The 18,380-nt window shown below is 40.5% G+C and overlaps 1 protein-coding gene across 18 annotated transcripts in view; it reads left to right on the plus strand.

Annotated features, from left to right (window-relative positions):
• The window catches only part of GRIP1 (glutamate receptor interacting protein 1), a 674,728-nt gene that overhangs the window by 602,246 nt on the left and 54,102 nt on the right, over positions 1-18,380 (plus strand). For all 18 annotated transcript variants that reach the window (XM_082740981.1, XM_082740983.1, XM_082740971.1 and 15 more), the window contains 3 exons: positions 5,226-5,306; positions 15,850-15,919; positions 18,004-18,149. In XM_082740981.1, coding sequence (XP_082597107.1) covers positions 5,226-5,306; positions 15,850-15,919; positions 18,004-18,149 — 297 coding nt within the window. The remainder of the gene's footprint in view (positions 1-5,225; positions 5,307-15,849; positions 15,920-18,003; positions 18,150-18,380) is intronic.

Below are 18,380 nucleotides of genomic sequence, written 5' to 3' on the forward strand. Positions count from 1 at the left end.
TCATAGCCTCATCACTCTAAAAAACAAAAGTTTAATTTTTTTATATTTCTTTACCATACATATTTACCATATATATTTATATATGTCTAATATAATAATATGTAATAATATATATTAATATTTCCTTTACCGTACATATAATTTTATAAAGCTATACTCATAATATATGCACAATTTACATTTTGCCTTTTTTCAATACTGTCTTTTAAATACGGGTCTAAAAAATCATAAATACTTGAAGATTCTGCGTTCATTTTGATGTTATTTTGTTGGAAAAGATGCAGTTTAGTTTTGGAAAGAAGTTCCAGTGAAAATGCTGTCAAATGATGTTTGTCATTATTACTAGAGCCCCCAGTGTTTTCCTCTGAGTTGGGGGAGGGATTAAGCATTTACATTTACCGTCCCCCTTTAAAACCTCTTAATTTTTCGAATCTCACAAGAATGTCCAGGTTAATGAATTATGATGCAGTGATTATCTTACTGTGCCAACAACGAATGCTTCAGGCAGAAAAAGCAGGCCAATTGGAAAGAAGGGCGCCTTTGTTTACCCAAATGTGTTTTTAATTATAGTATTAACAAAGATAAAGCAAAATGAGGGAAGCACAAAATAATCACATGGGAGTCTAATAAAGTAAACATTCTATTTCCTTACTCTCAACCTATTGTTTCTCCAAACATCTTTTTTGCCTCTTTACTAGTATTTCGTTAAGAAATACCAAATTACATATGCCTTTGCTTTACCCACCAAATAACTGTGTAGGCAAGAAAAAATTACCAAATATAAAATAAATCATGTTGGTATTTAAAGATTAAAATGAAGCCACAGCTGATCAAAGAGATTCATTTGTTGATATTTGTTCATCACTATGAATATTTCAAATCTTATGTAGTCAAACATGATTCATTACTGTTTTCCGGGAAGTGATAACATCTCCTCCAGTGTCATTAACAATGTTAATCTTGGTCAAGGTTCCCTGCATTAAAAATGTATAAAAGCAAAATGTTGCTATGGTAACTCTTCTAGATCAATGATTCCTGGCCCTTAGGGTTGCAAGATCTTATTTGTATAGCGTCATGAACAAGCTGTTACACACCTATAGGAATACAAGTATACATACATACAAGCATGCATATTCTCCCCTCCCCTTTCACGGAGGATTTTGGTAAAAAGCACATAACACTAAAACAAACATACATGAAATGAGTTCCATAATGAGCGAAGCTGTTTGTGCCTCTAAAGCTTCTTATGCATTTACTTATGGGCCACTTGTGTGCTTTATCTGGGTAATCAAATTCCTAACACTCCCATGAACACTTCCGTGGAGGCGGTCTGCTTTTAGCTCCTATCCCGTTGCCTCTGCTAGACCAGTGTGTTCATCAGAGATGGTTCAGTTGCAAGCAACAGACAGGCCCCGAGCTAAATGAGATAGAGAGGGGGCATTTACTGGAAGCACACAGGAGTTTCACAGCCCAGGAGGACAGGATAGCCCCCAGGAAGGCCTAGAACCAGACAGGAGGGCTTTCAAGGCCAAGTCCAGGCGCTCTCCAAGACCTCAGCATGCTCCTCCTCTCCTTGTTTTTCCCTTCTCTCCCCAGAGCAGCTGTTGGTGCAGATGGGCAAAATGGGGCCATTTCAAATGCCCTCTCTGCCCCCGGTCTGCATGCTAATTCCACATTTGTAAACTGTTACTTTAGGGGTGGGAAGAAGGGGGCAATTAGTCTTCCATTACCAGAAGGAGGCATGTAGAGGACTTAGGGGTGAGATGGAGGGAAGACCCAGATTTGAGGAATATTTTGGAAGTAAGTATTTATGATACCTGCAGCCTCCAAGATGAGGAAATCAAGCACACCTACATGTTGTTACTTACCTCATTTCTTTTTCTACACCAGTGTAGAAAACTAGCCAACTAGCCAGTCTTTTTGACATCTGTTAGGGGAAATAATTTTGTCTATCTCAAGTCCTATTGGGAAATGGAAGGGTACAATTTTTTTTTTTTTTTTAAGATTTTATTTACTTACTTTTGTGAGAGAGAGAGAGAGAGAGGAGGAGAGCACAAGCGGGGAGGGGGGCACAGGGGAAGGGGCAGAGGGAGAACAGGCTCCCCACTGAGCAAGAAGCCCTGTGTGGGACTCAGTCCCAGGTCTCTGGGATCATGACCTGAGCTGAAAGCAGGTGCTTAACCGACTGAGCCACCCAGGTGCCTAAGGGTACAAATTATTAATGAATAAACAAACAAATCTATATGGATCCTCTCCAGTATATCAGAGTGTTAGCTGAGGACAACAGCAAAGCCAAAAACATCTACTCACGGTCTGTGACACTCACAGAAGAGTTAGGAAGAGTGGGAGGTGCTAAGCGAAATTCAGTCAGTCAGAGACAAATACCATATGATTTCACTCATGTGTGGAATTTAAGAAGCAAAACAAATGAAGAAAGTGGGAAAGAGAGAGAGAGAGAGAGAGAAACTAGGAAACAGCCTCTTCACTGTAGGGACCAAACTGATGGTTACCAGAGGGGAGGCGGGTGGGGGGGATGAGGGAAGTAGGTGAAGGGGATTGGGGCGGCGGGGGGCACTTGTCGTGAGTACCAGGTGTTGACTCACTAAATTGTACGCCTGAAACTAACATTATGCTGTATGTTAACTAACTGGAACTTAAATAAAAACTTTAAAAGTAAAAGAAAGACAAGTGCGAGGGGCTGGGGGAAGCAGCAACCTGCCTGGCTTTCTTGGGAAGTGGGCAAAACACTGGAAGGAAAGAACAGGCCCAAGAGGGTAGATTTGCTTTTCCTGGGCACAGCAGCTGGGACTGTGAGGGACAGCCTGGGGACCCCCCCTCCCTTTTTTTTTTTTTTTTTTACAGGTGGCATTCTAGAAGCCTGGAGGGCCCAGAGAAATCAAATTTTTATTGTGTTTTCCAGTTTAACAGCCTATGGCAAATCTTGGAAGTCTTAATAGCCTGTGGCAAAATTGGAAGATGAGATTCTGGTCTTGTAAGATTTACTGCCTGCGTTTCCCCCCGGAAAGAATAAAAGGCCTGGAAGAGCAAGTTAAGGCAGAAGAAGGGAGTACTCCAGCTCTGTTTCCATGAGGCCGACCCAACTTTTCACCCATACTTTGCAGTGACAGGAAATGTGTTAAATATGGGATTTGCAAATTGAACCAGGGGCCCCATAGTTGTAGTCAATCCCTGCTGTGTAGACTGGGGAGCTAGCATTGAGCACAATAAAGCAGTAAAAATAGTTGAGCTCCCCATCCCACAGGCCTCCCCTGTCTGCTCCTTCCACCCCTTTCCAAAACCTTCCAGAAAAGATTACAGTCATTAGCAGCTTAGTGTGAATAGATGTTATCTCTTTAGAATATATTTTCTTTTTAACCTTATCTCTAATTGAAGGTTTCCCAGACTGTTAAAGGAATTTGAAGAAGAGTATACTTAAGAATTTGTAGCAGTTCTTTCTTTTCTCAAATACTGGTCAAGCCTTAGTAAAATCAACTTAGCTCCATCCACCGTCATGTTTCAACCAGGGCACGCTGGTTCTCTTTCTATTGCAGCAATGTTAGTTATTACCCCAGAAGTGCTTGGCCAGTGTCTGAGCCCACCTTCACCCTGTTCCAGTGCCCCCTGCCCTCTTGCTCCTCCCTGGGACCTCCTGGAGCTCCCAGGATCCAGAAATTAGAGGGCAATTGGGGCCTCCTGGGGTCCTGTGTTCCAACCCCGAAGGCAGCATCCGGTCTGAAAGGTTGAGAAATACTTTGAGCATCACTCTTGTTTCTACCTCTTGTTTCTACACTCTTGTTTTCACTATTTACAGTACAAATTAAGGCACCTCCCTAGCCCCCCAAATCAACAACCATCACATTGTAAGGGCTTACTTAGCCAGAGCAATTTCATATCATTAAACAGTGATTTTGTTGTTTATGCAGTAAAACTTAAACTGACCCTGGCCCCCACCAGGGGAACTTCCCTAAAAGCAAGTCCAGGAAACCAGTAAAATGTGGTCGACCAGTCCCTGATAACAGAGCCCAAATACAAGGGTGGGTCAGGTCAGGTGGAGATAACAGAGCCGGAATGCAGGGATGAGTCGGGCCAGGTGGGAGACATCCAATCAGTGGGGGCGCACATACTGTCTCCCTAGCTACCAAGGAGTGTGGGCCCCACCTTCTGGGCACCAATTCTGACCAAGGTGATAGGCTAGTTCAAATAGCTTCTATGGGGTGAATTGTAATTCAGTTGGCCACCCGTGCGTGGCCTAGCATGACTGGGCAGCTTTGTCTGTGTGTTACGATCTCATTGGCCACCTGTGTGTGGCCGGGCTCAACCACATGGCCTTTGCTCTATAAAAGTTAGTTTGTGAGGCTGGGGATCGCTCGCTCTCTCTGTGTAAGAGGTGGCCCCAAATGGTTGGTTTGATTCTCGATCCTTGGCACGAAATATAGCTTTGCTTGACCTTCCCTTTGTATCAGTCTCGCTCCTTTGATCACGGACCTAACAACATCAAACCTAATTCCCCAACTACCTTCAAACAACAGTTGAAGACAAAGTATTGCAGAATAGGTTAACTCTGGGGAAACATGGCTGAAGAGGAAAAAAGAAGATAACCAGACCTGTGGTTCTTAAATGTTGGTGTGCCTAAGAATCATCTGGAGAACATACTTAAAATGCTCATTTCTAGGTTTTATCTTCAGAAATTCTGATCCTGTAGATCTGGATGATTCAGGAATCTGTATTTGTGGGACACCTGGGTGGCTCAGTGGGTTAGGTGTCTGCCTTCAGCTCAGGTTGTGATCCCAGGGTCCTGGGATTGAGCCCCATATCGGGCTCCCTGCTCGGGAGACAGAGAGCCTGCTTCTCCGTCTGCCTGCAGCTCCCCCTGCTTGTGCTCTCCCTCTGGCAAATGAATGAATGCAGATATGCATGAATGGAATCTGTTTCTGTAACTTGCATTCCAGGTCAATTTGGCCCAAAGGTTGCCCAAATGACACCTCACTAATACTGAGCTCAGGTGTTGCCATGAAAAAAAACACAGCTGCCTTGGGGCAGGACATCTTTTCTTCACCAGAAGCATTACTTACCAGGATTTTATAGGCATTTGCCTTCCTTTAGTTCCTTCAACTTTAACTCCAGATGTTCATGATACAAGAATTCCTGACACAGTTTCATTGACTGGTGCTCCATGCTTCCTGGTCGCCTACAAACATCCTCTCTTCTCTGTTTTGAAATTCCAGAGTCTGTCATCCCAAGTAGTGGGACATTTCATGTGAAGCTCCCTAAGAAGCACAGTGTGGAACTTGGAATAACCATAAGTTGTAAGTAAATGTGACTCCCTTTAAAATGTAGAGTTTTTAAAAAGACATTAGAAAATATGTTGTTGAATGACTTAGAAGTTGACAGAAGTTTCTGAAGTGCCATTGCCAAGTTTCTAATTCACATTACACATGGGCAGAGCCTCTCCCCACTCCCTCTCTTAACTAGCTGTGTGAATAGAGCAAGTGACTTAAATTCCCTCCAATCTTAGGTTTCTTCATCTGTAAAATGGAAATAAGGCTATCTACAAGATAAAGGATTATTTGAAGTGTGAAATAAAAGAACATATTGTTTATACCTAGTTTAGTCCAAGGCAGGTAATGAGGATTCAATAAATGTGTCTCTCAATAGATGTGTGTAGAAGTGCATATACGTTCTCTACATTTTAGTATATTATGGGTTAAGTTTTCACAATCATCCGTTTAACTAACAAAAATCACGTTTATTTCAAGACAATGCTCCTGTCTGTCCACTATGCATTTAAAAGCTATTTTGCAAGACTAAAAATAATGTCTCTTTATTTAGTAACCTTTGGAATTCCTGCATGGTCCAAGACGTCTGGGTAACCAAACCAAAAAGAAAAGCAGAACATATAAATGTGTTAAATTCCCTCCTTTCCTCGAGCTCTAGATTTATAACTGTTTTGGTAAAATGGCTTTGAGAAACATTTATAGAATGTGAATTGAAGTTTTTTATGCTTTTACTATCCATAAACTGGGTTTGTCCACAAATGCCCCCAACAAAATGAAGCAAATGATTAATGCATAAACACCAAAGAGGCAGTGTTTGTGACCAAGGAGTGGTCCCTTCAAGAAAGAACGATGAGCTCACGTGAAGTGCGTCATTACACACTATTGGATCCCACTTATGTTAGGGGTCAAGGCAAAAATAGTTCTCAGCTGGGCTGGTATGAAATGGGGGCCATCTACTTCAACTTTGACAATATCAGTGTAACACTGAAAATGAAATTTGGGGTATAACCAATACATCAGACAGATCTAGCGCAGCCCCGAAAATAGTGGAACTACAATACAGAATAAATGTAAAGAGCAAGAAGCCACATGCATGAGAGAATGCTCGCACCTACCTCCTGAACCCAGGAGGTTCTCTCAGGCCTCCTGAGAGAAGAGGAGGACTGATGTGTCTCCATGTCTTCTCCGCTAAGCAGAAAGATGAGATGGGGTTTTGGAGACTCCAGACCTATTCTAGGTACTACTGAAGTCATTTGTGCCTTTAATCGGATGACTGAGCCTCTCAGTTTGTTCATTCTGGAACAAAGAGAGTATGCCATTATTCTGTCAACAGCGGTGGTTACTGAAATAAAGGGAGAGCTCATCAGAACGTACTATTCTAAAAATATTTGGGACTCAGGGTGGCTGCCGAAACCCCATGTTACTTTAAGACCGCTTTCATTTATTCTATTTATTCCACTCCATTGATTGATTCCGTCAGTACTGGCTGCGAAAGCAGTCTCCCTCCGAGGAGTGTATAACCATCCGGCTGCGTTCAGGTGCCCTGCCTTCCACTCTATTCTTTCTTCCCTTCGCTTGCATGAAATAAATGCTTTCTGAGTGCCTAGGATGCCTAGAACCTATGCTAAGTTGTTTTTTTTTTTTTTTTTTTTTTTTTTTTCTATGCTAAGTTTTGAAAACACACTCCCTGTCCTTAGAGATACTTACTGCTAGTGTGTCCGCTGGAGGCACCCACAGGTGGGAAGCCTATTGCCACATAATCGTTTTCCTTCCAAATTTTAATTGGGAAAATAATCTTTTTTAAAAAAATAGATTTATTCTTAAAAATTGATATATGTAAGGGGAGGAGGGTAGGGAGATGGAAAAAATGGATAAAGGGGAGAGGGAGGTACAGCTTTAGTTATGGAATGAATAAGTCACGGGAATCACAGGAATAAAAGGGACAGCACGGAGAATGGAGTCAGTGGTATTGTAAGAGCATTGCACGGTGACAGGTGAGAGCTACATGCCGGTGAGCCTAGCCTAGCATGTAGACTTGTCGAATTGCTATGTTTTACACCTGACACCGATGTAACATTGTGTGTCCACTAACTTCAATTAAAGAAAAAATTGACATACCTAAAAATACAACTATTAAGGAGAGTCCCCATTTAAAAACTGATCCTGTGATGTCAATATTTAGATGCTCCATTTGTTTGAAGTGTATTCATGTATACACAACCACAACATATTTTATTCATATGAACAATCATCTAAAATTATGCTTTATGGTGGTTTTGTGTGTGAACTAAGTATGACATTTAATGCCAACAATAGAAACTTCCCCCAAACCCTCACAAGAATGGCCTGACTTTCAACCAGCATAAACTAAAGCTATTCATGGAAGCTGGAAGTGTTCTGCTGTTCCTGGATGAAGGAATGATACATAAGCTTGTCAAATTCATCTGTCAGCCCATCCAGACCTACAGCTCCCTTTATACAACTTAACCATCACCATGCTGAATTTGTGTCTCCTTGTGGAAAATACTAATATTTTCTCAATTGAGAAAACAGAATTTACTTTAAAAAAAAAAAAAAAAAAGGCCAGAATCCAATTATATTGTTATGAAATGAACTCCTGAGGCCTAAAGTGGTTCCTGGCATATACAAGGTGCTTATTTAATTCCTGTCTTTGTGGAATGAATGAATAAAGAGTCTATAAAAAATAATCTTCTGCTGACAATCTTCTGCTAACCACTGTGCATTCCAGAAAATGAGCCTTTGAAGGTGATGATGAATACAGATGTTTATGCAAAGGCCCTTGGGTGAACTAAAGAAGCACTGACTTGGAAAATGATTAAGAGCAAGACCTCAGAGGCGCCTGGGAGGCTCAGTCCATTAAGTGGCTGCCTTTGGCTCAGGTCATGATCCCAGGGTCCTGGGATCGAGCCCTGCTTCCAGCTCTCTGCTCAGCAGGGGAGTCTGCTTCTCTCTGGGTGCGTCTCTTTGCCTCTCTGTCAAATAAATAAATAAAATCTTAAAAAAAAAAAAAAGCAAGGCCCCAGAGCACACACATCCCCACTCCTCGACCCTCTTGAGCTCTCTGTACCACTTCCTTGTCTATAAAACAGTGCGCTTGTTCCCTTCTTCGTAGCATTATTGAGAAGATTATATGAGTTAGTATATGTAAAGTGCCTAGACCAGTTATGAGCCCTAACCACGTGTTCATTATTATGATGACTGCTATTTATTTTACATATAGAGCTTCCTGAAATAGCTTAATCCAAGCTCTACCCCCAGAAAATTTCACGCCAACTGCAACTCTAGCACTTAGGGAGGAAAGCAAGGGACCCTCTTCTCCAGCACCCAGGTACTGTTAGCGAAACTGAGGCCTGCAAGGGTCTAACTGATCTGTCCCACTCCCTGTGCAAAGCCCTCTTCTGTCTCCTTCACCCTGTGAGAACCTGAGTAGTAAGACGCAGCCTTCATTCCGGGAAACGTTCTGCCAGAGCCTCGCACGCTCGGCTGAAGCCTCACTCACTCTTCATACCTAATTGACTGAGAAATGAGCCTCTCTGATTTGGGATGTGGTGAGCAGTTTTAGACTAATTTTCTGAAGTTCCTGATGAGACATTCATAGCACATTAGCATCAGCCATGACTTTTATTGATGTTATTGCTATAATGTGGAGCAATCTATTCTAGCAAATAAAGTGAAACGGCCTCGTGCTGGAAACAGCATCCCGAAGCTCTAAGACCTCAGCCAGTGGGAAACCAGAGTGCATGCCCATCCGCGTAGGGCCCCCCACCTACCCTCACTGCAGACCACACCCCTTAACTCTGTCATGCGCAGTTGTCAGTAAAATCTTTTTGATACTAATGTTTTCTTTTTGCTGTTTTACTACAAGGATTTTTACCTACTTTGTGACAGGCATGACCATAAGCAGTTTGTGTGTTTCCCACTTACTCCATAGAGCGGCCCTGTGGCGTCTATACCCATTTTATAGAAAAGAAAGGCTGGGCTGGGTAACCTGCCGAGGCCCCAGAGCTCATAAAGGTTGCATGGGTTTTTTTTTTTTTTTTAATATAATTTTTTATTTTTTATAAACATATATTTTTATCCCCAGAACTATCATATGATCTCCCTGATATGAGGTTGCATGGGTTTTAAACGTGGGTTTTGCTGTCCCACCAGTGCTCATCACTGCCTCTACATGATTGATGACCTTTCCCACATCCTTTATCAGAAAAGCAAAAGACAGCATTTTATGAGTGGAGTTAATTTGTTGGCTTTCCTTTTTAGTTTTGACCGAATTGTTTTCAGGAACAAAGGCTTGCTTTTTTTTTTTTTTTTTGTAAAAAATCATAAAGCAGCCTTTATGACAAGCACTATAAATCTGTCATTTTTTTCCCTTAAGTCTTAAGCGTATTTATAAGAGAATGGCTCAAGTTTTTTGCCAACTTTGCAATAAAAATTCTACTCACTGCTCCATTTCAAATCAAATAACTTGTTTTACTTGCCAAGTATCATATATACGGTTACAAGTAAAGCAAAACTGAATGACTGTGTGCGTGTGTGTGTGTGTCCAGGATAGTTTGGACACTTTATCAGCCCTTTGATCAAAGTACCCTGACTAGGTACTAGTAAGATCCATGAATGGCTAGATATTATCGAATGTTCTTGGAATACTTTGTTGATTCAAGTTTAATGACTACAAAATCCAGAAGATTTTGCCTGTCTTCTAATACAAAGTTTTTAAAGCAAAAGATAGAGAATATCACTTTCCACCTTTTCAACGATTATTTGAGAAGCAAAGAATCCATGTTCACTTTAATAATCAGTTTCTGATAGTGAAAGAGAACTAATGATTTTTTTTTTTAAAGAATTTATTTGTCAGAGAGAGAGCACAAGCAGGCAGAGTGGCAAGCAGAGGCAGAAAGAGAAGCAGCTCCTCACTGAGCATGGAGCCTGATGCAGGACTCAATCCCAGGACCCTGGGATCATGACCCAAGCTAAAGGCAGTGGTTTACCGACTGAAAAACCCAGGAGTCCCTGGACTAATGATTTTAAACTTCAGGGTCAAAAGATGATAGCGTGAACCCTGGTGTTAGCGCTGCTCCCACCCCAGAGCATTTTAAAACAACAGTGTAAGATTTTTCAAAAGGCACAAACCCATAAGAAGAAGAAGAAAAGAAATATAGATAGCTGCAACCAAATTTGGAAGTAGCAGAGAAGATGGAGAAAGATGAATTTAAAGAAGCAGAAGGGAAAGCTGACAGGGAACCGGATTTGCATCCGAAAGTCCCAGCAGCATCAGGAACTGGTGGAATGATGACCTTCCGGAAGTGAGAGTGATGGGAGAGCTGAGACATGAGGAATGGTTGAAAGTCCGTGAAAAATGAATTAGTCCCTTAGATGCCTTCTGCCAGCCAGCACATCCAGGCACATCTCCCCTCCACAGAAGAATGGAGTTTCATTCTCTGGAAAACAGGAAATGGAGGGGCTGTGGCCTGGGAGAGCACAGCGGAGGGCAGCTGTACTGCTCTCCAAAAACAGATGAGCAGGGCCGCCTGGGTGGCTCAGTTCTTAAGAGTCTGCCTGGCTCAGGTCATGATCTCCGAATCCTGGGATTGAGCCCCCTCCTCCGGCTGCCTGCTGTGCAGGAAGCCTGCTTCTCCCTGTCCCTCTCCCCCAGTTTGTATTCCCTCTCTGTCTGTCAAATAAATAAAACCTTTAAAAAAAAAAAAAAAAGTGTACATGCTGAATGTTGAGACCGCTAGTCTTCTCCTCCGTAAACTCAGAGAAGCAAGGTAGCCGGCTTAATACCTTCCAAGCCAAGAGGAAGAATCAGAGCCATCTGACCCAAAGAAACAGCCTGGCCTGAACTGTCCAGGGAAGATTAGAGTCCACAGACCCCTCTCAGATGCACCAAGCTTTCTAACAGCTTTGTAGGGCTGCCTCTTTCATGTGAACAGACAGCTAAGAAAAAGCAGACACCTGAGGGAAGAATCTGATATGCAAGTCTATCACCATAAACAAAGAAGAAAAGCAGAAGCAGCACAGTCAGGAAGAAGAAAACTTTAAAAAAGAACAAGGCTTCATTAACGTCAGTACTAACCTAAGAGATTGTGTGCTTGGAAGCAAGAAATGAATGCTAGTCTAAAATAACATACCAAAAATAAATAAATAAATAACATAACATAACATAACATAACATAGTATAACATAACATACCAGGGTGGACAAAGACCTCTTGGAATTTAAGAACATGGCAGAAATTAAAATATTGGAAAATAAAGGTGAGAGAAAGTGCCAGAAATTAGAAGAAAACCACAAATAAGGAATCCAGGATAGAAAAGAAGTATGCAGGCTGAGTCCAAAGGATACAATATCCAAATAATAGCCATTACAGAATGAAAGAGGAGAGAAAAGTGTGAGGGCTCCAAGGATGTAAGAGAGAGGGGTTAAGAGATGAACTGAGGCATATTAAAAATGTAAAGGATTTATTTAAGTAAAAATAGATTTAAATCAGGCAGTGCCAAAGTGGAAGGAAATAGGAGGGCTCTATCCACAAGAGCCTGGGAGAAGACAGGTAGACAAAGTACAGACACAGAGAAAGGAAATTATTGATCATCTGTAACTTAAAGCCTAGTTGGCTGTTCGTGATTGGTTTTCCTTAGCATTTTGAATTTGTAACTTTGAGGCATTGACAGGCTTAGATTTTAGGTTGCTTCTATAGGCCATGGCGGCTTTACAGCCGCCTTAGTCTAATGGCCTCCTTGTTTTAGTGTAACAGAAGTCAAGAGAACATTTTCCAGGATCTGTGAGAAGGAAGTTTCCAAGATCTATGGAGCAACCCTAGAAAGTAAACAGTCCAGACAAGTTGTAAACCTCTGCTAGAAACCCTGATATGATTTATCATACTAAGAGAAAATTTATATAGCTTGGGATCTGAGGAGTTGAATTCTTGATAAATACAAGAAAACTATCCAGAGACACCAAGGCAATTGACAACTAAAGGGAAAACATACCCTATGAAAAGGCAAGTAGTCATGGTATGCTACATGACTTATCTGTGAATACTGTTTATGTAGTCATACAGAGGAAAATACCAAATATCGATCTTATAAAAAATTCAGACCAAACTCTGATGGAAGAATGTGGGGAGCCCACAGGACAAGGCATGTATGTGAATATAGGGCTGGAATAGCATCTTTCATAACAGAAGGTAAATAATTAGCCCTGAAAGATAATTAAATATAACAGTTGTATGTTATTTAGCAATATAGCAGTAGCATCTGGAGAAGTAAGAAATGAAGGGCTGGTCTTGGAGAAATTGGACTCTTCAAGTTGTATGCATGTGTAATTTTGATATAAATGAGTAAAAGTAAATTTAAAAATATATAGTAGTTTTCTTGTGAGGATCAAGAATGTCCACCTATGAGCAGCATGAAAAAAATCAGTCATTATGATATATACGAATGGGTACTTACGATTTAGGATACAATTTCTAGTGACATCATCTTCTTAGACAGCAAAATAGCCTTAAAAGACATGAAAGGGATGAGTTTAGAAAAAAAAAAAAACTTGTAGATGACTCAAAATGTAGATCTAGTAAGACAAAAACAACTAACAGAGATAGAAGAGTTTGAATTAAAATTATTTTATGAACTATGACTAAGAAAAAGGCAGTACGTTAAATTTAACATGTATCCTATAACATGGGATTTGTGTCTTGTTCTTTCTCCTTTGTCAGCCTTTCAGTTCCATACATTTCACCAGTTTATATTGAGATTTCAAGAGGTTGTGAAACTATTTTGTCTTTTTTAGAGCTCAGTAACCATGTGCTACCCTTCTTTGCAAGGCCACACACTTGACCCATTTACGGTAACCTTCCAGCCATATGATGGTTTATATGGCCTTCCCAGCTATACTCACTTCGGAGAAGAGAGAGTTTCATGGCTAATAACTTCATAAGATTTAACCATCCCTGCCCCACCCTCCACTCCCACCATTTTATGCAACTTCTATGGGGTTTCATGGCTGGTGCTCAAAGCAGAACTGCCTGACTTATAGTTAGTATCAATAAATATGTATTAAACAAATAATTCTGTGGAGAACTTCAATCAAACTTGAACCATTAAGCACTAGTGTATTCTCAAAGGGTCACAAATTCAGAAGCCCTCAGAGGTGAGGCAAGTCAGTGAATGAGATCCATCCATGGAGGACAGTGGCAAATGGGAAACTGGAGGCTCCATCCAAAGGGGGAGTTGGAAGTGTCCAGTGTTGCTGGATAATAATAACAGTAAACAATTATGTTATGCATTGCTTGTGCACTGGTCCCATTGCTTTAATGTAAATCTCAATCCTTGCCACAAAAACGCTGAGGTAAGCACTCTTACTATTCTTCATCACTATTTTCAGATCAACTCAGGTGCCTAAAGACTATGCACTCAAATACCCATGGCTGACAAGTGGTAGAGCCAAGATTTTGGACCCAAACATTATGGCTGTCAAGCTCTTCTACCATATTGCCTGTCCAGTTTTTTAAAACAAACTATACATGTGCATGAAATCTACTAATTTTCAAATGATGACAACTAACCTAATTTCTTGAAGCTCTACAAGTCAAGCAAAGCATGCTTGGTTTATGACTTCTTCTTGGGTAGTGGAGAATTAAAACATAGGTCCTGGGGTATGCAAACGATATCTGAGCCCTCAGAACCACATTTAACATGCCTGGTAGGCACGGGAGCCACAGTGCCAGGAGCTCATACAGATTTGGACCAACTTCTGGGTTTAACTTCATCACTCCAAGGGGCATCTACCCTGATGAGCTTCTCAAGCCTCAGGTATGATCTTGGTTAAAAGAGAAAGAGAAGAATCTAGCAAACATGAGAATGGCCACCATATGTGTCCATATGCCATAATAAGTTTCAAACCTCTCTGTAAAGCTGGGTGGGTTTGTCCAAGAGACCCCAGTGCTATTTTCGTCTGTTGCGAAGATGACAGAGATGGGTTTGATGTATTTTGTTGCCTCTACTATTGTTTCATTTCAGACCATTTTGGTGGAACATGGATTTTATTAAAAATCAGGGGAAACATTGAGTGCTTTGTGATGGTTACTACAGCTTGGCAAAATAGAGTATAAAATCATTGGCAGATGCTAAAAAATTGTATTTTGGGGTAATAACAAAGTTTTTGTCTTTGAGCCCTATGTCCAAAACGATTTGTAGTTGTAAAATTGACATGTATAAAAATGCTAAATATTTCTATTTCTCTGGAGGAATTATATCAAATCGAGTGGAGGTTTAAATTATGAATTAATTGTAGTGAATAGAATGTTTTGCATACTTTGCTAGAAGCTAAGAATAATGATTGAATCAAGTCCCATTAACATTTACTATGGGCTAATTTAGACAGTGGGTAAGATATTGGTTTATATATTTGCTTTTTCTTTCAATGTTATGTTGAAATATTAAACCATCTGTTCTTATGCATAAACATTTTCCTGGGATTCAGGTGGGATTATGGGATATGATATGGTTCTATGACTATAATGGGGTGATCAGCCTGTTTATAATAAAATCTTACTTTAGGGGCCTTTTAATGATCCTTAAAAGAAAATCACTACAAGACTTCAAACTGGCAAAACATTTCCTCTTGGAGGCAAATTGTTTTTTTTTATAAATGTCAGTATGGGTTATTTTAATTATCAAACACCTAAATTAAATATACACTTTCTAGACAAGATGATATTTTTGTGCTGTGTGAACTATAGCTCATTTTCAGAATTAACTCTACAGTAGACACAAAACTAATTGCTTTTCATTCTCATCAAATAGAAATATCTGAGAAAAGTTATAAAACCAAAAACTGACCACTGTGCAGGATAATAGGATAATCTGTAAACTCAATAAAAGTTGAATGTTCACATTTAGAATATGAATATGTATAAAAATGTAATTAAGTCAAATATTGACTGCTGTCAATAAAATAAAATATTCATATTCCAGAACACTTCAGAGCTTTTTAGGTATGAATGTGTGAGCAAAATATTAAGATTTACAGTCTATCTAGCAACAGATTTCCTTCTGGGGGAAAAAGAACTTTAAATCACTGAATCTCATCCACTTTCCAATTCCATATACCTGAAGAAATACGGCATGGTCCCACAAAAGGTAATGTCTCCTCACCAAAAAGAAGTAAGGGAAGAAGTAGGAGAAGGGAGCACATATGGACACCATTAACAAGAGCCCCCAGTCGCTTCTGATAGTCTCCTCTTTGGATACTCACCCTTCACCTTTCTTTTTGGAATCACAGGTTGAAATAGATTTAAACCCGATGGTCAGCTCTGTGATTGCTTTTTCCAATTACAAATTTAAAATGAATTTGCTTTCATTTTTAAGCTTATACATACTTTAACACATTTTTATATTAAGAAAATGTAATGTGCACATTTTCTAATTCGTTTGCTGGCATCTTTGCTTTGCATACAAAGCAAATATGTACTTGCATTAACCATTGCTATAAAATAGGTACTATACGGTGTGGGTGAATCATGGATATAAAGATTCTAACTTCATTATTACAGCACCATCTAGCAGAAAACCAGGAGATCCCCTTGTCATATCAGATATCAAGAAAGGAAGTGTGGCACACAGGTAAGGAAAATGAATTTTCTGGTTCATTCCAAGGCATTTCTTTTTCTCAGAGTAACTACCCACAACATGGGGCTTGAACTCACAACCGCAAGATCAAAAGTCACATGCTCTACTAAGACATTCCTTAATTAAAGTAGAGATGACACCCTTTCAACACTCAAGGCAGACCTTCTTAGTGTGGATCATGGTATTCTTAATGTTCTCCAGACAGCCACTGTTAAGCGATTGTATTCAACATTCCTCATGCAATGACTTTGTAGCTCTCCTCATGTCAATTTATTTCTGTACCCACTGCAGACGACAGTCACCTTTTAGGGTCCTTCCTGAGTGTATCACACTCTCCTTCACTGATCATCTTCCAGCCTTCGTTTTCCAGCTGAAAAACTGGAAATGACCCAATGATAAGAAACACCCCATATGGAAATAGATCATTGCTTGTGGAAGAGCTTTTCTAGATGCCAGAATGTCCTCCGTAGCCAAGCTAGGTCCTTGAGCCTTGAGCAACGTTTGTCTTCTGTTTGATCCATATACCATCAAAATCAGAGAGTCTCAAACTTTTGATTTCACAGATCAAAAATACTTATTTTAATGATTTGCTCACTTATTTTAGAGAGAGAGAGAGGACATGAGCAGGAGGGATAGAGGGAGAGAGAGAGAGAATCTCCAGCGCACGGGAGCAGAGCCTGACTCAGGGCCGGATCTCACAACCTGGAGATCATGACCTGAGTCTAAACCCTGAGGTTCCGAATCAGGCACTTGACCAACTGCACCACCCAGGTGCTCCTAGATCAAAAATATTTTCAAATCTTTGGGAATACTGATAAAAGACTATTAACTTTCTATTGTCCAATTAAGGACTTTTTTTTTTTAATATTCCATCCATTATCATAGTCATTTCATTAAAGTAATATTTTAATATTCAATAAGTAGAAAGGACACTGTATGAGTCTAGGTATATAGCTATAAGCTCAGATGCCACGATAGGGAGATTTATAAATATACTGGGACAAAGAAGTCTGCAGTGTGTGTCTGATGTAACAGTTGGGAGGTAGGCAGGCAGTTCGAGGCTGGGGAGGCAACTCTGTTATCCTCACCAGTTTGCTCCAGTCATTGCAATTTTCTAGCCACAGAAGGGAAGTGGGAGTGGTGCTGAGAGAGTCTGGGCTGTGCATCTTCAGGGAATGACCCAGAAGAAAAGCGAGGAGAACAGAGGCTGAAAGTAATTAGCAGTCTCTGTAACAGACTTAATTCCTCAAGGATAGTTCTTACCAAAACATAACCTTCGGTGTACAAATATGTATGTGTATACATATATATACACAAACAAACACATACACATTCTCATTATTTTTCTCATCTCGTGATGGACCTTAAAAATCTTCAACAGACCTGCAGAGGTCCAGTGCCAGTGTTAGACTCTCAAAGGCCCTGGGTTTCCTGGTGCAGGTGGAAATGGCAAGGACGCCAGGATTCAGGCCCCCATGAAGTTAACCCACCATGACCCCCTTACTCTCCGAACTCTCTCCTAGTACCTGACAAGTAGTGCAACAGTGTGGAGAAGCATGAGAACACCCAGTGTCTGTACACCCTGCGCCATTACCTCCCTTCCTAGGAAAGTTTGAATTCCTGAGTGAAGCTTATATAGTGGTCCTGGACTAGTTCAAGAAACTAGTTTAAAAAAAATGTTGGGGACCTGGGTGGTTCAGTGGGTTAAGCCTCTGCCTTGGCTCAGGTCATGATCTCGGGGTCCTGGGATCAAACCCCACATCAGGCTCTCTGCTCAGCAGGGAGCCTACTTCCCCCTCTCTCTCTGCCTGCCTCTCTGCCTACTTGTGATCTCTGTCTGTCAAATAAAATTTTTAAAAAATCTTAAAAAAATGTTTTTAATACTCTGAAATGTAATGTCATGGCAGCCATCCAAACTAAGACTAGAAAAAAGGGATTTGTTAATAAAATGCAATTTAAAAAGAGTTGAAGAACGTCTCTTCTCTAAAGACTGCCATAATACTACATTATTCTTAATGCCTCTTAAACGACCCGGGTAAGTGCTCATTAATCATGCGTTGCTCTGCATTGGCTAACAGGACTGGCACCCTGGAACTCGGGGATAAATTACTTGCAATAGATAACATCCGACTGGACAACTGTTCAATGGAAGATGCTGTTCAGATCCTCCAGCAGTGTGAAGACCTGGTGAAGCTCAAAATCCGCAAAGACGAAGATAACTCAGGTACGGAAAGCTTCCTTAGTTGAGACTGATTTCTCTAACTGCCCATCTGTCGCAGATGTTAGATCTTGATGTTTCACACACGACCGCTGGCTAGTGACACTGCAGCAGTGTTTCGCATAGTTTAAAGAGGGTCTTTAAATTGTGTTGAGAGTGTAGGATGAATTTTAAATAATGGTGCTTTTAATGATATAATTAAAGCATGATTATGGTTGTATCAAAATAATGTTCAAA

Source organism: Mustela nivalis (genome assembly GCF_964662115.1).
Source record: "Mustela nivalis genome assembly, chromosome: 7".
NCBI lineage: Eukaryota > Metazoa > Chordata > Mammalia > Carnivora > Mustelidae > Mustela > Mustela nivalis.